Below are 21,121 nucleotides of genomic sequence, written 5' to 3'. Positions count from 1 at the left end.
TCCTCTTCCTCTCACTCGAGGTCATCGGAAGGTAAGAGGCACAAGAAGAAGAAGAAGTCCAAGTGGACTTCGTCTTCGCCACACCCGTCGACCGACGAGGCGTCTAGGGAACGTCGACGTTCCGAGCGTGGTTCTGCAGAGCCTTCGCCAGGGTCGACTCCGCGTCTTCCCCCCTTTCCGGGGACCGGATCGACCCCCGCTCAAATTAAAGAATTTTACGAGGCCATGTGTCTCGTCTTTGAGCGAGCTGTACCCTCGGGTGGGTCTTCGGCCCCGCGGGGTCAGCAGGGGCCCCTTTGGATTCGACGCCGGCGGCTTCGGCCTCGGCGCCGTTGGGGACCTCAGGATCCGATAACGGATCTGGACCGGCGCCAGTTTCTCACAGTCGACCTCCTTCGGCGCCGGGTCCGACGTCGACGATTCCGCCACCGGCGCCCACCGGTGGCAGCCCCATCCTTATTCCGGATGATCCGGAGCGACGTCGACTCCGACTTCGACGGAGCCGATTCGGCCCAGATCATTGTCTGAGCATTATTTGGAACAGCCAGACGCAGGAGAGGAATGGGAGGGGTCTGAGGACCCTTTAGAATCAGGATTGCAACAGGACTGGTATGTGGATCCAGGGGAGGCCAGTGGACTGGACACATCTCCAGATACTGGTATGCTCTCTCCTCCTAATCCGGCTACGGAGGAGGGGGCTTCTTTCGCTATGGTGGTGCGTAGGGCAGCTGAGGTCTTGGACCTAGATTTGCCTACGGTGCCAGTCAGGACAAATATCCTGACAGAAGTGTTTCAGCCGGGGGTGTCAACATCGGAACCGTTGTTTCCCTTCAATGAGGCTCTTACAGACGTCCTTCTGGGTACGTGGTCCAAACCCAGCACAGGGGCTCCTGTGAATAGGACAGTCGGCCGCCGCCATAGACCCGCTCCCAGCGACCGTAGTTTCCTGACACAACACCCCACTCCTGAGAGCTTGGTTGTCCAAGCCTCTACTTCACGTGCTGCCTTCCCTTCTGCTCCCCCGGATAGGGAATCCAAGAGGCTGGATCAGCTTGGGAAGAAGATATTTTCTTTCTCCAGCCTGGCATTGTGGTCTGTAAACACCTCTTGCCTATTGGGCCGTTATTCCCATACTTTATGGGATGCGGTGGCGCAAGTGCTGCCCCAGGTCCCGGAGGGCGTACGGGACACTCTCACCCAGGCTGTAAAGGATGGGAGAGATGCAGCCAAGTTTACAATCCGGTGTGGCTTGGATACGACCGACTCGCTGGGCAGAGCGATTTCATCGTCAGTGGCCCTTTGTCGCCACGCCTGGCTACGTTCTACTGGTTTTTCAGGGGATGTCCAGTCTAGCTTGATGGACATGCCCTTTGATGGCTCTCGCCTTTTTGGCGAAAAGGCAGACTCCGCGCTTGAGAGGTTCAAGGATTCTTGATCCACGGCCAGATCCTTGGGCCTTTCAACGCTGGCACGACAGCAGTCTGTTTTTCGCCCCTTCCGAGGCTTCGGGAGGGGCGTGGTGCCACGCCAGCCACAATTTAGCCACCGTCCTTAGGCTTCACAGCATCCCGGAAGAGGACGTGGTCGTGGTACCATCAGACCCAGAGGGTCTGGCCAGAGGTCGACCACCACACAGTCCCCCTCCACTGCGCCCAAGCCCTCCTAGTGTGGTTCTGCGGGATCACGTCCGCCCAGTTGGAGGGAGGATTCTTTTCATCTCCCTCACTGGCTTTCCATCACCACGGACAAGTGGGTCCTGCAGATCATACGGAAGAGCTACTCCCTTCCCTTCCAGTCTTTCCCTCATTCTATCCCTCCGACAAAGGAATGGCTGATGGAGGTCCATTTAGCTTTGCTCCGCGAGGAAGTTTCGGCTCTTTTGGCCAAGGGAGCCATAGAAAGAGTCCCTATATCAGAAGTAGACAGTGGTTGTTATTCCCGCTACTTTCTGATTCCCAAAAAGAAAAAAGGCCTTTGCCCTATTTTGGATTTAAGGGACGTCAATCTCTTCCTCAAGAAGGAGAAATTCAAGATGCTCACTCTTGCTCAGGTTTTGTCTGCCCTAGACCAAGGAGACAGGATGGTAGTGTTGGATTTGCAGGATGCGTATTTCCATATTCCTATCCTGCCAAACCACAGGCGTTACCTGCGGTTCAAGGTGGGCCACGAGCACTTTCAGTTTACCGTGCTTCCTTTCGGTCTCACCAGTGCCCCTCGGGTGTTCACAAAGGTGATGGCGGTGGTGGCAGCTCATTTGCGCAGGTCAGAGATTTCAGTCTTCCCCTACCTGGACGATTGGCTGTTGAAGGCTCCTACGCCCCAGGCTCTCGTCACCCACCTCCAGACAACGGCGAACCTCTTGCATTCGCTGGGGTTCACTATAAATGTGCCGAAGTCACACCTGACTCCCTCTCAGAAGCTCTCTTTCATCGGAGCTGTTCTGGACACAGTGCAGTATCGGGCTTATCCTCCCGATCAGCAGGTTCAGGATATTCTGGTTATGATTCCGATGTTTCGGCCTATATCCTGGATCTTGGTGAGACAGACTCTGAGGCTGTTGGGACTCATGGCTTCCTGCATCCTGTTGGTCAAGCATCCAAGATGGCGCATGAGGGCTCTGCAGTGGGACCTGAAGTTCCAATGGGCACAGCATCAGGGAAATCTTACCGACGTAGTTCAGATCTTGGAGAGGACTGCGGAAGATCTGCAGTGGTGGCTAGTGAACTGCGAGTGGGTCAAGGGCAGACCCCTCTCCCTTCCCCAACCAGATCTAACGGTAGTGACAGATGCGTCACTTCTGGGTTGGGGCGGCCATCTGGGGGAGGTGGAGATCAGAGGTCACTGGTCTCCGGCGGAATCTGGGCTCCACATCAACTTGTTGGAGCTTCGGGCGATCCGGCTAGCATTAAAAGCATTTCTTCCTGTTGTGAAAGGGACGGTGGTGCAGGTGTTCACAGTCAGCACTACCGCAATGTGGTACTGCAACAAGCAGGGCGGTGTGGGGTCGTGGACCCTTTGTCAAGAGGCTTTATGCCTCTGGACATGGCTGGAACAGCAGGGCATAACCCTGGTGGTTCAACACCTGGCAGGTTCTCTGAACGCCAGAGCAGACAAACTCAGCCGAAAATGCTTAGAGGATCACGAATGGTGTCTCCATCCGGAGGTGGCGCAAGGACTCTTTCAGCAGTGGGGAGAGCCTTGGTTAAATCTGTTCGCCTCCGCAGAGAACGCGCAATGTCAGCAGTTTTGCGCGTTGGAGTTTCCAAGGGGGCTATCGCTAGGCAAAGCTTTTCGTCGCGAGTGGAGTTCAGGCCTCCTGTACGCCTTTCCGCCTATACCACTTCTGCCCAGAGTTCTCAAGAAAATCAAGAACGACCGGGCCCAAGTAATCTTTGTGGCTCCGGATTGGGCACGGAGAGTTTGGTATCCAGAGCTTCTCAAAATGAGCATCGATCCTCCAATCAGGCTGCCTCTTCAGGAGGATCTTCTGTCGCAGCAGCAGGGGAAGGTTCTACACCCGAACCTGTCAACTCTGTGCCTTCATGCGTGGAGATTGAGCGGCGACAGTTGATGGTTTATGACCGTCCCTCCCGAGGTGTGTGATGTCATTCTGGCAGCCAGGCGTCCCTCTACTAAGTCGATCTACGCCTGCCGTTGGAAACGTTTTGTTTCTTATTGTTCAGAGAGGTCTATTGATCCTCTTTCTTCTTCTCTGTCTAACATCCTTTTGTTTATTTTGTCTCTCGCCCAGCAGGGTTCCTCCTTGGGGACTCTCAAGGGCTATCTTGCAGCCTTATCGGCTTTTCTTCAGTTGCCTGATCAACCATCTCTGTTTAAATCACCTATAGTACAGAGATTTTTGAAAGGGCTTGTACATCTGTTCCCGCCTGTGCCTTTCGTTATGCCCCAGTGGGATCTTAATCTGGTTCTTACCTTCCTTATGTGTGCTCCTTTCGAGCCCTTGCATAACTGTCCTCTCTGGCTGCTCACTATTAAGACAGCCTTTTTGGTGGCAATTACATCTGCCAAGAGAGTGAGTGAGCTGCATGCTTTATCTTCTAAACCCCCTTATCTAATGATTTATCCTGACAAGGTGGTGTTAAGAACTCGTGCCTCTTTCCTCCCCAAGGTGGTGACCCCTTTCCATCTGGGTCAAAATATCACCCTGCCCACCTTCTTTGCACCACCGCATCCCTCAAAGGAAGAGGAGCGTCTCCATCGACTGGACCCAAAAAGAGCGTTATCGTTCAACCTTGACCGCACTAATGAGTTCCGGGTGGACGACCAACTCTTTGTGGGGTACGTTGGTGCAAAGAAGGGTCGGGCAGTACAGAAACGATCCATTTCGCACTGGGTCGTTCTCTGTATAAAAATATGCTACGCTTTGGCGAAGAAGCAGCCTCCCGAGGGCTTGAGAGCTCATTCCACTAGGGGGAAAGCTGCTACCACTGCGTTAGCACGTGGCGTACCGGTGGTGGACATATGTCAGGCTGCAACGTGGGCTTCTTTACACACGTTTGCGAAGCACTACTGCCTGGATAGCCAGGTGAGGAGAGAGGGGCATTTTGCCCGTTCTGTCTTGCAGGACTTCCTTGTATAAAAAAATAAATAAATAAATAAATCTCCTTCACACCCACCACCATGGGTTATAGCATGGGTATCTATTCTAAGGTATGGAAGCTGCAGCTAGAAGTCTCTATCAGATGAACAAGTTACTTACCTTCGGTAACGAAGTATCTGGTAGAGACTATCTAGCTGCAGATTCCTTACACCCGCCCAAGCCTCCCCGCTCTGGGGAAATTTTTTCTCATGTGCATATGTGTATATATATATGTATAGATATATATGTTTCATTTTGGCAACTTTTGCCTTTCTTACAGGCATGATAGTGTTTTTCTCCAAACAGTCAAAGAGGTTAAAAGTGTATTGGTTGGTTCTTCCATGACTCTGTGCTTCTGGCTCGGGAAGTTGTGGAAAAGAACTGACGTACGCGCGCCGAGACGGCGTCTATATAGACAACTGTGACGTCATAGACGACTCCAACGACCCTGACGACGCGCATGGAGCTGGTCGACGCACGCGGATCCGAACGACGCCGTCTGACGGCGCACGCGCAGGGTACTGCTCACAAAAAACTCCGGATTCGAAGCTGACGCCAGGGAATTCTAAGGTAAGGAATCTGCAGCTAGATAGAGTCTCTACCAGATACTTCGTTACGGAAGGTAAGTAACTTGTTCTTTAGAGCCATTCGTTGTTTTTCCTTGATTTTTCTCAGTTTGGCTTAGTGCCACCTAGAGCAGTATCATTTTATTGTGCTGCTACTTAAATAACGGCTTAATTTATATACAAAATAAAATAGAAACTGCTAAGGCAAGGTTACAGCAGTTCTAGTCTTTGTGGAGGGCAGTGAAGCAATCTTGACTGGTTGGCAGGAGGGAGGCCAAAAGGCTCGAGAGGACACATGCTTTTCCTCTTCCCAAAAAACTATGACTGTTTGAACCCTCTGGATATGTTTGGGTGACTCTTCTGGTTTATTTCTCCCATTACTCCTCCCGTGGCTGTCTTGTGTCTTTTTTTGGGGGGAGTTGTGTTAGCCAGCTGGCAACTCTGATGGTGGGATAGTGAAAGTTGTATTTTGTTGGAATTTATTTTTGTTGGCTGCAGATAGAGGGAGAAGGTAAATGGGGAGTGCTTTAGTTATATGCATGGCCACTGGAATTATGTGGCCAGAAAAGACCAAATTATGAGGCAGGGTTGACCAATTTATGTGGCAAGAAAAGTCCAGTTATGAATTTACTACACCAATAGCTCTAACTCAAGCAAATGCAAGACCTTTTGCTTTGCAAATGCTTGTTTTATGCAGCATATCACTTTTGTGAGGTGCTTACTGAGAACTGAGTCATATCATTTCTAGGTGTCTGTGTGAGTTCAGGTTGTGGGTGGTTGTTTATGAAGGGGGCGAGATTAAGAACTCTGGGCTCCTTGGTGAAGGCAGTGTGCCTTTTTCACAGTGCCCATAAGTAGATTATAAAGGAGTACAGAACACATGTTCATCCAGTGTTTGGCCTCCCTGCAGAGCTCAGAGAGCAGTAGTCACGTGTGTCAATTAGAATGTTGATATTATGTGAAACTGTGTGAAGGAGGTAAACACAATTTGAATATTAACATGGTGAAAGTAAAAGAAAAGAAAGTTCTTACAGGTTAGTGGCTGTATATGCAGGGGATGCTGAAGTAAAGGAAATGCTAGTTAGTAAATGCAGGAGTGAGTGAAAAGATGGTGCTGAGAAGCATAGAGAATAGGTGCGAGATATGCAGATGGAAGACTTTAGAAAGATGTGGGGAGAAAAAGGGTGTAAGTGTCTAACAGAGACTGCAGAGGGAAGTGGTTTAAGGGGAAAACTGATATCTGTGACAAAGCCATGGGTTTCCTTCCCAGTGATTATAGAGTACTAGAATAGTATGGAAAAAAAGTTGCAGCAGACATTAAGCTTCCAAGCCATGTATCGTTCCATCATCTACAGAGTTTACAAGTTCCATAAGTGTCCAATTGAAATTTAAAATTGATTTAATCTCAGAGGGACGGTATTTAGGGGTATGAATTTATTAACAAAAAATAAAATATATCAGACAATAGGGGGCTTTGTAAGTGCCCTGTGCTAAGCAAGCAACCACCATGAGAAGGAATGCCTTACTGAAGCTACTGTTCCTCTTAATAGTGACCTCTTTGGAGATTCCAGATATTTTAGGTAACTAGAAGCCTTATTTAGAAAATGTCCTCAAAGAGGAAACTTTCTGAGGCATTATCTTACAAAAAGGAAAATGAAGGTTACAGAGACCCAGATTTTCAGTTTTATTGCAAAGAACCACAGTTTGGATTACTAGCAGATGACAGTTATGAAAACCTAAAGTGCCAATGCAGGAAGGTGGAGATCATTCTGAATTACAGATATTTTAAGGTACCCAAAGAGGGATTTGCCCAGAACAAACTACTCTCATTCTGTGCTGGAGATGTTATGTAAAGTCTTGGCTAATAATTCTCACATCAGAGTACTATCTTCCTGGCTGTCCCCACTAAGTTTGTTATGAAAACTTCTTTTTAAATTTCATGGGTAAAACTCAGCACAGTTTAGAAGTGGGTGACTAACAGGAATGAAGGTGTGGGAAAGAACTTTTCAGCAAGGTATTTTTCACTTATTTAGAGAAATTGGGAACAGAAACCCTGGAAGAAATTGGGTTATTGGTTCACTAGCGTTTGAGCCCTGGTCAAGCAGCAAACACAATCCTTGTTAGGATAAGACACAAGCAAACCCCAAGTCAACCTGTGCTCAAGCCCTTGGTAGCTTGGCATAGAGCAGTCAGGCTTAACTTAGAGGCAACGTGTAAAGTATTTATGCAACACTTCGAACAGTAACACAGTAAAAACACACCACCAAAGGAGCCCACATCAGTGTTGGAGACGTAGGGTAGATTTTAATAAATAAAACAAGACCAAAATGACAAGAATCCAATAAGAAGAATTGGTGATATTGAATGTTAAAGTTGTAAGCAAAAATAGTGCCAAGAAGTGCTGTTGGGGTTATCTGGTCACACTGGACCAAGACAAAGACACAAGTTTAGGTAGATTTTGCTGGCCACCTACAGGGACCCAGTTAAGCCCTCTGAACAGCATACCTTAAATCTTGGTTGCGGAGTATTGCGTTGATCCATGTCCAAGATTCGTCTCGCAGACGAGGCAATGCGTTGGTTCCAAGATTTGGCAAGGCTGTGGTGCGAGGTTCTGTTATGTCGATGTCGAGGACCTAGTCAACAGGGCTTGTAATGCATAGGCCAGTGTCAGGGATGTGTTGCACAGTCGAGACGATTCGACGGTCCCGATGAGCAGTGAAGCTGCAATGTGGAGTTTCCTTTTCGTCCTCGGGATGCTGTCACTGAGAGATGCGAGGAGTGGCACCGGGGAGAGCATTGTGCCAACTAGCTCTTGAAGTCACTCTAGGTGCTGGGTTCAAGAGTTGTAGTTCCAGTCCTTCTCACCCAGGCAAGAGAGCAGCAACCAACAGGTCAACACAGCAAAACAGGAGTCCAGTAGAGTGCAGTCCAGCAGAGTGGCAGTCCTCCAGCAGCACAGCATTCTTTCCTGGCAGAGCATCCACAGGTCCAGTAGAGTAATGAAGTGGTGGTGTCTGAGGTCCATTTTTTACACCCAGTTGTGTCTTTGAAGTGGGAGAGACTCCATAAACATGCCCTTGAAGTGCACAGATGTCCTGTCCTCCCTGCCCTGGCTCCAGATTAACTACATGGGGTTTGCAACCCTTTGTGTGGGGACAGGACACAGCCCCTATTCAGGTGTAAGTGAAGCTGGGTCCTACTCCTCCCTTCCATCCTGCCCAGAATGGCCCATCAAGTCACCCTAAGCACCCATTATCTGTGGCTGTCTAGGGGGAATACACTAAGCCCAACTGCCAACTACACCAAGTTATGTGACTAGAGACAGGCTGTAGGCACCAAATGGCTAAGGCAAGAAAATGCCAACTTTCTGAAATCTGTGATTCCCGAGACACAAAACTTCAAGAGATTATGGGTTCCTGATTTAGAGTTTGGCGGTTGGGTTACTCCATCACAATGGCAATGGATATCCCGCCCACCGAAATATAAATCTCATAGGATATAATGTGATGTATATTTCAGCAGGCGGGATATCCGTCACTGTTGTAATGGAGTACCCCCTCTGTCAAACTGTAAATCAGGCCCTATCTCTTTCCATTTGTGGGAGTTATACTTATAAAATGTCATAAGGCATCTCCAATAATATCCTACGGAAGAGATAGGCCTTGCAGCAGTGAAAAATGAATGCAAGAGTTTTTCATTACCAGGACATGTAAAACTAAAACGTACATGTCCTACTCTTTAAATGCATTGCACCCTGCCTCCTGGGCTGTCCAAGGCCTACCCTAGTTGTGGCCTGTTTGTATTAAAAAGGAAAAATCGGGCTTGGCAAAAGGTTTATTTTTCCAGGTCTAAATGTAATTTAAAACTGCACACACAGGCTCTGCAATGGCAGGCCTGAGACACGTTTAAAGGGCTACTTGAGTGGGTGGCACAATCAGTTAAAGGCTCATTAGGAGCATTTCATATACAAGCTCTGGGCACATGTAGTGCACTTTACTAGGGACTTATAACTAAATTAAATATTCCAATTGGGGATAGCCAAATACTACATTGTTTAGAGGGAAGAACACATGCACTTTAGCACTGGTTAGCCGTGGTAAAGTTCTTAGAGCCCAAGTGCCGTAAGGCCAACAAAAATGAACTCAGCAAAAATAGGAGAAGGAAGGCAAAACGTTTGGGGATGGCCTTGCAGAAAGGGCCATTTTCCAACAAACTTGAATTTAGAATATGTATCTTTGTTCCTTTATCACAGGAACGGCGAGTATGTACATCATGGTCTGCTTAGAATAAAAAACCCTTACTGCTTTTGAAACTGTGTGAGCTACCCTTTAAATATCAAGGTGTTGTGTGTGTTGTGAGTGAAGGGAACTGGGAAAGGAGCTCTGAGATTAGGTTTGGGGAAAAAAAATAGTGCAAGCCTCTTAAGAGTCTCAGGGAATCATTTAGCGTTTGCTAAAAGCAGGGTATCTACTGTAAAGTGGTGGATGTCCATCTCAAAACAAATCCGTCCACCTCATTTACATAGTTTCCAACAGCTGAACTTCTGATGACTCCACCATCAAAAAGCTTTACCCAGCGGCCCATCTGCCATACGCCCCTCACGGCCACAAATTGTTGAAAGGATTGATCTTTTCATAAAAGCACTCCTCCTGGTGCATCCGGAACATTTTTTTATTTACTTTTTCAGAAATAAACTTCTGGTCCAGGCAGTGCTTAATTTGTGCTTGTTTTCGGTGCGGAGCACTGGCATTTATTTTTGATGCCTGAAGCATTTACTGCGAGGAAAAGACACTTATGGGAAAGACTGAGGAAGAAAAATACAAAAAGCGTCACAAAGGAAGAAATCAGAAAGCTGCAATAGTGAGCTAAAGGGGCAAGGAGTGGCTGTAAATGGATTAAAGAGGCTCAAGATGACTTCTGGATTACGCCGCCTTTGTATTCCGAGCTCGCACATTTAATTGCAGCAGCCGCGTGTTTAAGAGGAGAGCTTTGGGCACGGGCACGTTTTTATTTACAAATAAAGCACTGGGTTCAGGTTTTTTTTTATGAAAACCGAATGATTGCTGACCAGGTTGCCATGCATGGAGGCCCATCAGCTATTATATCTTTGATGAAAGTGTTCCCGTCATGTTGGTGGAAGTACTTTAGGCAAAAATGCCTTGCCATTGTGGTAGACAATTTGTAATGTGGCAGACAGGCTGGGGTGAATCTGGTGGCATAAGTGCTCTGGTTGCCCATTTACTTAATTTGTAATGACCTTTACAGTTTCACATGCAGGCTTCCGCAAAATAATGGAGACTACTCTATAGATGGCTACTACGTTCCTGAGGAGTTATCCCAAATCTCGAGCCCACTGTCCATGAAGTGCTGGAAGGCATGTGGTGAGGTGTAGGTATTTGTATATTCTTGGAAGCAATACCCAAAGGTTCAAAGGAGCAGTGTTGGAATTAAGGGTATCAGAGAGAAAGACGTTTCTCTAGATACTTTGTTTGCTCTGATCAGCAGTCCCAAAGATCTCTAGTGGTCTTAAGAGTCTTGGTAACATGTTCCACTATATATTGTTACTGTGGCCCTGATTGGCAAGTAGGTGGAAAGAAAGGTTTCTACCACATTATGAAATGAAAGGTAACAGTCAGAAATGATGGAAAGGAACCTTTTTAATGCACAAGTACTTTGCATTTGTTGATGGAGTGGTGGAATGTTAGTAAAGATTTCTTTAAAGGAAATACGGGGAAATGCATCATCCAAGTGCTCCACATAGGTTAAAAAAGTTGATCCAGGGTTGGGCATGGACAAAAACTAGTTCCGGGCACCAACATAAAAGTGGCCAAACCCATTAGCCAATCAGCTAAAAGATGACCCACATTTGTAAATCAGGGCAGTTTTAAACTTGTAAAGACACACTGTATGGGTTTCCTGCATGGTATAGCCGACTGCATGTATTTGTGCTTGCTGCAGGCAATATTTGTGGGAATATCAGACAAATCAATAGTGAAAACTGGCCTACCAGACCATAAAAAGGTCACTAATAGCCAAAAAACGGCCCACACACTGACCTGTCAGACCAGCCCTTCTGGTACTGCCAGCTTGCCCAATAGGTCAGTCTGACCCTGAACTGATCTGTATATAATATAGGATCTTGAGGATTTATATACTGTGTGTGTGTGTGTTAATCTCCTGAAAATTGGTAAATATTAGTGCACAAGTGATTACTTCATGCATGCCTTGGGTAACTTTGTAAAAGAGAGCTACTTCAACCTTATTTTTAAATGTAGAAGATAAGGAGGCAGTTAAATTTCGAACTACAGTACCTGAAACTATGCCCTTGGGGCATCAAGATAAGTCTATGTTTCTTCTTTGAGGAGGAATTTAAATACACCAATATGAGTCGTGGGGAAAGATGGCTCTCTTTGTAGCTATCTCAAGGAGTGTAAAGGAAGTACAGGGCTAAAATAAGTGATGTGAGTGACCTTTGTGATTACCCAGTTATGGTGCATACAGCTAACATGAGATATAGACCGAATCTGTTTACCATTTTGCAGACCACAAGTCTGGGAGAATGAATTATATTGGTATAAGCTGTGGATCTTATTGAGGCCAGTGACCATAGTATTAAAGGTGATTAGTATTCCCTTTTGGACTTGCCCCTCACACATGAAAAAAGCAGAAACACCAATAAAGTTAGTTTGATTGCTTTTATGTTAGACCTGGCATCCTTGGCGTGGTCTCCCCTGTCTTTTTTGACTCTGCTTCCCATGTTGTGACTGTGTGCTGGACTCTGTTTTTGCTGTTTTTGGTACCCTGGGCACTTTACCACTGCTGTCCAGTTCTAAAGTGCAAGTGCTCCTGTGTAAACTGTCAAATATGCTGATTGGCATATTTGATTTACTGGTAAGTCCCTAGTAATGTGCACTAGAGGTGCCCGGGCATGTAAATCAAATGCTACTAGTGGGCCTGCAGCACTGGTTATGCCACCCTCATGAGTAGCCCTGTAAACATGTCTCAGACCTGCCACTGCAGTGTCTGTGTGTGCAGTTTTAAGCTGCCAATTCGACCTGGCAAGTGTACCCACTTGCCAGGCCTAAACCTTCCCTTTTTCTACATGAAAGGATCCCCCTAAGGTAGGCCCTAGGTAGCCCCATGGGCAGGGTGCGGTGAATGTTAAAGGCGGGACATGTACTGGTGTGCTTTACATGTCCTAACAGTGAAATACTGCTAAACTCAGCTTTCACTGTTGCAAGGCCTATCTCCCTTATAGGTTAACATGGGGGCTGCCCTTAAATGATATTTAAGCGCAGATTCCCTTTGGGGGCAGAAATGGAGATTGGTGTCTCTAAACTCACAATGTAAAAATACATCTCTTGGTAAAGTTGTTTTTTAAATTGTCAGTTTGAAAATGCCACTTTTAGAAAGTTGGCTGGTGTGAATTCCCTCTAGACAGTAAGACAAAGGGAGCTGGGGAGTATCCTGCATATCCTGATGGGCCATCTGAGCTAGAGTGGCGGGAGGAGTGGGCACTTACATCTGAATGGGCTGTGCCTGCCCTCACACAATGAAGTCTCCAACCCCTGGTGTGAGCCTGGAGCCTGGCCTGGACAAGGCAGGATCTTGTGAACAAGATACTTTCCTTTGAAGTTTCCCACCTTCAAAGGCAGAAAAGGGCATAAGTATTGGACCCAAAACCCCTGAAAATCAGATTTCTTCAAGGATTCAAGGAGAAGAGCTGAGAAGAAGTGCTGCCCCTGCCTGTGACTGTGCTTTGTTGGGCTATCCTGCAATTGCTGCTTCTGCCTGTGAAAGGGGACAAAGACTGGACTTTGTTGTGCATTCCTGCCTATGAAGAATCTCCAAGGGCTTGAGTTGAGCTTGCCTCCTGTTGTTGAAGTCTCAGGGTCATCAAAGACTTCTCTCTGCCAGCACCTGGACTCTCTGGTGGGACTCCTTCCCTGCAAAGTGGTGCCCCATCCAGTCCCTGGGCCCTTGAAAGGTGAAGCTGGTGGAAAAGGACGCAAAGACCGATGTGCGGGGAAATTTTCAACGTACCGTCCACAACTGGCTGATAAGCTATGCAATGCCGGCTTCGCAGCTAAAATCGATGCTCCACCTGCATCGCGGCTGGGAGACCAACACATCACAGCTGGAGAAACAACGTGCAACACCTGCTAACGGAGGCTGATAACGACGCAAACCCCAAGCAGTGCAGTTTTGACACCGTACGACCGGATTTCGATGCATCATCGGTGGCCGTGTAAAATTGACGCAAAGCCTGCCCGGACCGAGGTGCCCGTCTGGAAATCGATGCATTGCTCTCTTGCGAGAGAGAAAAATGATGCATCGCCGACCTGACCGAAGAAGGAAACGATGCACGGCCTCGCTTGCGAGTAAGGAATGGATGCATCGCTGATTTTTCTGATGCACGCTCACCCGTGCGGCTTTATTTTTGACGCAAACCAGGTACTTTTGTGTAACAACAGCATTCTCACTGTTTTCTAAGGATTAAGACTCTTATTCTTTCTAAAATTTAGATCTTGACTTGTGTATATTGGAGTTTTGTCATTCTGGTCTTTTTTGATTTAGATAAATATTACCTATTGTTCTAAACTGGTGTTGTCCATTTTGTAATGTTTTCACTGTATTATTGTGTGTGTTGGTACAAATACTATACACATTGCTTCTGGGGCTAAGCCTTTCTGCTTGTGCCAAGCTACCAAGGGGGTGAGTGTGGGTTACTCAAATGTGTTTTTCATTTACCCTGACTAGAGTGAGGGTCCCTGCTTGGACAGAGTGCAAACTGACTGCTAACCAGAGACACCATTTAAAACATTTTAAAAAAGCTGAAAGGAAATATTTGTTCCTGGTCCTGGCTAGATCAGTGGCTACTCTGGTTATAGTTAAGGTATATTGTTGGCTTCACCTTTCTTAGGCTTGTTTGTACAGATAGGCAAATTTGCTGGACATGGTATTTGAGGGCATAATGATTTTCGTGATACTAATGTCCATTTCTGTGTATAGACCACATAGGCAGTCACCTATGACACATTCTGGTGTAGGTGTCACTCTTGAACAATGTGAAAAGGGCTGTAGTTACTAGAGTGCAAAAAGTGTGAGTTGTACACCAAATGTCCATTGAATAAGGTGCCATAATCCCTGTGAGACCACCATCACTGTTCTTTAGAATAAAGTTTGTAATTAGACACAAACTTTAGGGTTGTCTGCAACTCAAAATACATTCTGCATTTCTCAGCAATACAGAATAATAGATGGAGCTTCTCCTCAATGCTAGAAGCCTGATTGCATGGTACACCGAAAAACATAGAAGTAAAATGAATCCTAAGGGTGAGGTAAGTCTCAAAAAGTGTACGTGCTGCAAAAATGCAGATGCTAGGAAGCCATTTTGATGTCACTCTCAGCATTTCACTTCTGGACGACTATATGTTGAGAACACCTAAATGCTCATTACTTTCCCCTCTCTCTAACTTCCTCCATTCTCAAATCTGCAACTGTCAACACTAAATATTTTTAGTAAATGGCTCATCGCAGCCATATGCTTAGTCCATTCCAGCAAAGAGTGGTGTTATCTGCCTCTCTCCTTAGCTGCCTCCAAAACTACCCTTTTTCCTTCTTCCAAATTTTTCCCAACTCCCTTCTCATTGGCCCCCATTCCTGCAACCCAAGCCCTCTTCAACAGTGGCCTCAGACTTTCCTCTTTTGTAGCTGCAACTGCAGTGTTGGTTAACTACAAACTATGTAATATCCTCAAGATGTCCCATTACTTTGTTTCTTGCTTCTTGAACTCACTCTCGTCCTTAATAAACTTGATTCCTGTCACAGCCTCCTGATTGGTCTCCTCCTTTACTGTTCCAGTCCTTAAACAAAGCCCTCATCCTTTATGCTCACACCATATTCAACCCCTCCATCCTGTGAACCCCTGCCTCTTACCAGCACCAAATGACTCTGCTTATGTCCCCTGTACCCGGTTCTTGAATATCTTGATCTTAGCTTACAGTTTGTGTACTCAAACTCTTCCTAGACAATCAACTACTAAACCTTATGTTCTCAGTGGGCTCACTGTTTCTTCAACAACCTATCACGCCATTCATGGTTCTGGCTCCTCCCACACTCTCTTTTCATATCAGATCTGCCACTTAACAGCGTACCTTCAAAGAGAAGCTGCGCAACATGTCTTCTTACTGACAGAACACTCAGAAGCTACTGCTCCCAAAGAAATCAGTCATTCGCCAGTCGTTTACCACAGCCTCCAGCACAGGCAAATGGACAAAGTCATTTTTTTCAACACTGAGTTAAGTCAGGTGACCCTTTTTTGTTAATTGAAGTTCTTATTTACCACTTTGTGTCTATGTACCACATGTCCTAACATGTCTACTAATATGTTAAATACAGTGTTCCTGATTGAAATATTAATGATGTAAATGGGAATACTACCAAGGTGTTTGAAAGTAAACACCAGTTTGTGTTTTTGATATCACTGTTTAAAAAAGAAACAGTTGTATTTGCAGTACTCACTTTTTGACCAGATGCTGCCCATGGCTCCACACAATCAAAATTGTCATTTGGGGACTATCCTTCAGGAAAAAAAAAATATTCTTGGGCAAGCACTGTTAACATTTTTTGTGTGTCACCAGCCTGGCCTGTTCTTCTAAGAAAGACACTCAGGAGTATTTGAGAAAGAGTGGAGCAGTTAATTATTGCTCCGCCAAATGTCCTAATCCTCCTCTTGCATTACCCTGCATCCTCTTAGGCACTGGAGTTGGGTATAGTGGGATCTTTACCCTTATGAGTCACCATTGTAATTCTTTGTGCACTAGCCTGAGACCAAGGGGAGAATGTCTGTGTGTAATTGAGATAACAGGTCTTATCAAATCCAGCCGCAAGAACTCCCTTCTTGCACCACAGCTTCTTCTTGCTGGGCTTCAAGAGATGAGCCGTTTTCTAAATCGGTTGTGCTGTGTGCCTGTCATCTTCTTGATCATTCTTCTGCTAAAATAATGAGTGAGTGCCGTGGCAGCAGCAGAAGATTCTGTTGAGTCAGCAAAAACTAGCTGAGCGGAGGTACTCAAACCCTCAGCCACTCCCAGGAAGGCTGTATGTACAAAGTAGAAGCTAGCAAGGATGCAGCTGTGCTAAAAGAGCCGTAGTCCTGGGACTGGAACTCAACCAATGTGGTTGGATCCCATGTACACGATAATCCTGCTTGAGGTGCAGGGATCCACCTTGCTTAATACTTAACTCGGCCTATTCCATCAGCTGAGTGGCTTCACTCTTCAGTGCGATAGGACTTGTAGTAACTTTAAAAGAGCTGTATTTAAAGTCTCAACATCTTCTCCATTATCAGTGAGGACTAACCCTCCTCCCTGAGTCTCTAAACTCCTGGTCTACTGGGCACACACTCTTTAATCAACTTTGAGATTCAATCTATTGAACTAATCCCTTCCTCCCTGGTTCCCAGGATCTTGTGGCCCAGAACATTGCTTGTTGCCTAGTGCCCTGCACCCGGCTGGTAAGTGGGCAATGTTCAGGAACAGAGAGTGTATGACTGAGTGTTTCTCTGGTTGAATGTTTGTCCTAGGATTATCTGTGTGTGCACCTAAAACTCTATCCTACTTTTCGGTCCCTGATTGGTCTGCTGTTTCTCCTTAATGTGAGGGGGCATGTATATCTGTGTGGTGTGTTTATATGTCTGCATTATGCGTGTCTGTTATGGATGAGCCTGCTCTGTCTCTGCTCTGTGCAGGTGGTGTTTGGAATGAGTTTGACTGCTAGGCCAGTCTTCCTTGTAGGTTTGCTTGTGGAGTCTGTCTGCCGTGGGTCTCCCTGCCAATGAGACATTTGTGTGTATGCCTGTGCAGCTGCTGTAGGTGTGTGTTTAATGTGTACCAGGCTTAGTGAGGGAGGTTGGGCGTGTAGGGGATGTGTCAAATTTTCATGTTTCTGACACTGCTTTTAATTAGCCAAGGGTATTCGTCAGTCTAAGAAGACAACAGTATGATGTCTTAAACCCAGGTTCATAACTATCATGAACTACTCTAGTTCAGCTTTGTTGTTTAGTAAAATGTATTCTTTATTCAATATATTCGTTGGTAAGCATTTATATTTCGTTTAATAACTGGAACTCATTGTATTTTTTTATTGAAAACAGTTACCAAGTTTTGAGCCAAAATTTGATGCCTACGTTAATAGATTATGGGCCAAGAGACAAAGAGCCCTCAGAAGGTTTCAGCAAGCAGCCCGAAAGGTTTGTATACATGAAGGTTATGTTTTAGCATTAAATGAGTGTAATCAGATGGTCGATAATTTTCATTTCTCGCAGTTTCACACCCAAGAAGCATAAAAAATATTCAGTATAACCTTTAGTGTTTTAGGAGATTTAGAAAACTAGGAATATCGAAAAATGTCTCAGTGCACAGTAACAGTTAAATGGACTGATGGAAAAAACGTAGGCTTCCGTTTGGAATGTATCCCATTAACATTAGTATTTTGTACCATGTTGGTAAAGTCATGAATTCCTAAAGGTTCCCCATTATTGGAACATAGGTGACTGTTTGATTCAGACATATTTTACGCACACTTCAGTGCTTTCACTATCCTTGTGCCCCAAATATGTTAACTTTCATAATCTGTAGTACTGATGAAAACTCCTGAAACTGTCAGGGTAGCAAAGTATTGACGTCACACAAGTCTCTCACAGGGATTTCCTAAGACATCTGGGTGTGTAAGCTAGATGATACATTTGAAAAAAAAAATATCTGCATTATTTTGAAAAACGCTTGATGAATATTTTAGCGGACTCACGTTTACTTAATTATGGTATAGCCTGTAGGAAAGTACCCTCTTTTTGGCATGGTTACCCCCACTTTTTGCCTGCTATCAGTGTGCTTAGACTGTTTTCAGACTGCTAACCAGGACCCCAGTGATTGTGCTCTCTTCCTCCAAGTTTGGTTACCTTGGACCTTTTGTGCACTCCACAATTGACATACTGGTCCCTAGTATATGCTGCTTAGGCACCCAGGGCTTTGGGACGCCAGGGGTCTTTCATGGGCTGCAGCATGTATTATGCCACCCAGAGGACCCCATGCAAAATGTTTTTGCAGGCCTCCCATTGCAGCCTGCATGAAAAGGTGCATGCACCCTTTCACCACAGGTCATTACACCAGGTCACTATAAGTCACCTCTATGGTAGGCCCTTTCAGCCCAAAGGGCAGGGTGCAGGTTCCTGTATGTGATGACCACCTGCATGAGCAGAGGTGCCCCTATGAACTCCAGTTCCAATGCACCGGACTTCGTAAGTGTGGGGAAGCCACTTTACCCGTGTACTGACCACGGGTCTATGATCCAGCTACATAATGATACCTCCAAACCTAAGCATGTTTAGTGTTAAACATGTTGGAATAATACCCCAATACTAATGCCAGCATTGGTGGCATGATTCCTTGCACTCTGGGGGCTCTTTAGAGGACCCCCTAGTATTGCTCCTACCTGTCTTTCAGGGTTTACGGCAGCCCACGCTACTACCACCTTCAGATAGGTTTCTGCCCTCCTGCTGCTTGACCAGCTCAGTCAGGGGAAGGCAGAACCAAGGATTTCCTGTGGGAGAGGGAGGGAATACCCTCTCCCTTGGAAATAGATGTTACAAGGCTGGGGATGGGTAGCCTTCCCAAGCCATCAGTTTCCTTTGAAGGTCGCATTTGGTGACCTCCTTGCATAAAACAGCTTGCGCCAGTCCAGGACTGCTGGTCACTGCTCAGGTGTGAAACTGGACAAAGGAAAGGGGTGTGACCATTCCCCTGCCCATCACCACTCCAGGGGTGGTGCCTAAAGCTCCTTAGGGTGACCACTTGTTTCTGCCATCTTGAAACAAGATGTGCAGAGGCCCCTGGGAGCATCTGAGTGGCCAGATCAGGCAGGTGACGTCAGTGTCCCCCTCTGATAGATGGTCACCATGCAAAGTGGCCTAGGCATGTAATTGATGAGAGATAAGGAAGAGATGAAATCTCCACATTCTAAGCCCTCTTAGTTTTTGGGCACATGGAACGCTTTGAGAGTGTTCTTGCTAGGGGGCGTGGCCACGGAGCTGAGCATGGCGCACGCTTAACCGCTCGGCTCCGGAGGGGCCGACTTCAAATGTATGCCTAGACGCGCTGGGGCGGGCAGTGTCGCGCTCAAAGTGGAGCGTAACGACTGCTGAAGACGTGGGGAGACTGTGGCGGCGCGGCTTGGCCCCCGGGGTGAGCGCCTGGGTTCCCGGGGCCGATCGGGGCTGCGGAGCGGCTGCGGCCTAGCTGACGGGCGGGGCCGCCCCGCGCTGAATTGAGGTGCCGCTGGCTCGGAGCGAAGGAGGAGGTGAGCGGCGATTGCGGGTGGGGCCACTGGCGAGGGGCCGTTGCCCCGGGGGTGGCCCCCTACGGATTCGTGTGGCCCGGCGGGGATCGTGCCCGGGGGCCTGCTGGCGGGCTGCGGCCACGGACCTGGGACGTGCGGCGTGCCGCGCCGGGCGCGGAGGCTGTGCGCGGGCCCGCCCCGAGGTGTGAGGGGCAGATCGGAGTGCCGAGTGGGGACGCCGGACGGAGTGAAGTCGGCCTCCCACCCGGGAGGCGGGGCCTGGTGCTTCCCGGCTGCGGGGGCACGGACGGTGAGGAGACAAGGGGACAAGAGGCGACCCGAGGAGGACTGATAGGGAGCCAGCTTCTCCTGTGCCCCCTGGGGGCCGTACGACTGCGGTGCCGGTGGTCGTTGCCCGGGTGCCCCCTGTATGGTGGAGGGGGGGCCCCCTGCGCCTAGGACGGTTCAAGTTGGACACTGATCGCCCGTCGCGGGGTGTGGCGGCGAGGGTCCGCCCCGTGCTGATTGCTGTTATCACCCGAAATTTGAGACTGGCACCATTGTTGCCCGGGGTTGGGGTCCCTCCTGGCTGCTGGAGACGGCGCGGCCTTGGGGGCCTACCGCGGCTGCCCCTCCTGCGCAGGGCGGCGCGGTCTTGGGGGAGGCGCCACCCCCGACCCGATCCAAACCACCTTGTTTCCGACTGCGCCGCTGGTGGGGACGCTCGGCGGAGGCGAGCTACACGGCGACATCGAGGATCCTGGGCGCACCTGCTTACTGTGGCCCAATGAGCTGGGGATGACTGGCATGGTGTCTGAGACTCCTCCTAGAGCGACCAGAACCTGAGATCTTGACGGCAACAGATTGGGTGAACGGGCAGGCCAACAGCAGGCAGTATAATTACCTGCACAGCGCGCCGGCCTCGCTGAGACGCCCTCCTCTGCATATCCAATGCCCTCCAAGGGCAGACACAAGAACAAAGCCATGGAACCCATGACACTGATACCAATGGCGGACAACGAGCTGACCACACAGAGCCAGTCACAAACCAAGGTTCAGGACACCCTGGACAAGATACTGGGTGCCATTGAGGACACCAAATCCACTCTACAGCGTGACATTAATCAGGTGGCGATAGAGGTGGGGCTATTGAGAGCCGACCACCACAAATTGGCCGACAGAGTAAAGGAGGCAGAAGCAACACTAGAGGAAGTTGTCCCAAAACAAGTAGAAGTATCAGCGGAGGTGACCTCTCTGGCAGACAGAGTGGCGAAGCTCGAACGGCGAGCTGAGGACGCAGAGGGCAGAAACAGGAGAAACAATATTCGCGTGGTGGGTCTCCCTGAGGGGGTCGAGGGGAATAACATGGTGGAGTTCCTGGAGAAATGGCTAAGTACGGTTGTGGCACCAGGATGCCTGACCCCCTTTTACTCATTGGAACGTGCACACCGGGTGCCGGCTAGACCGCTTGCCCCTGGCAGGCCGCCCCGGGCTGTAATTGCTAAACTCCTGCACTATAGAGACAGAGACATCCTCCTGCAGAAAGCCAGGGAATTGGGTCCGTTTAAAGTGGCCAATGGCGAAGCAACACTGTTCCCTGACTTCACCTTGGAGGTCC

The 21,121-nt window shown here is 47.8% G+C and overlaps 1 protein-coding gene across 2 annotated transcripts in view; it reads left to right on the top strand.

Annotated features, from left to right (window-relative positions):
- Nucleotides 1-21,121, top strand: part of CFAP221 (cilia and flagella associated protein 221) — an 827,291-nt gene that overhangs the window by 366,025 nt on the left and 440,145 nt on the right. For both annotated transcript variants that reach the window (XM_069224324.1, XM_069224325.1), the window contains exon 14: nt 17,324-17,419. In XM_069224324.1, the coding sequence (XP_069080425.1) occupies nt 17,324-17,419 (96 nt within the window). The remainder of the gene's footprint in view (nt 1-17,323; nt 17,420-21,121) is intronic.

Source organism: Pleurodeles waltl, chromosome 3_1 (genome assembly GCF_031143425.1).
Source record: "Pleurodeles waltl isolate 20211129_DDA chromosome 3_1, aPleWal1.hap1.20221129, whole genome shotgun sequence".
In the NCBI taxonomy this organism is placed as follows: Eukaryota; Metazoa; Chordata; class Amphibia; order Caudata; family Salamandridae; genus Pleurodeles; species Pleurodeles waltl.
Note: the sequence above shows the minus strand (reverse complement) of the source record. Positions and strands in the feature narration are given on the sequence as shown.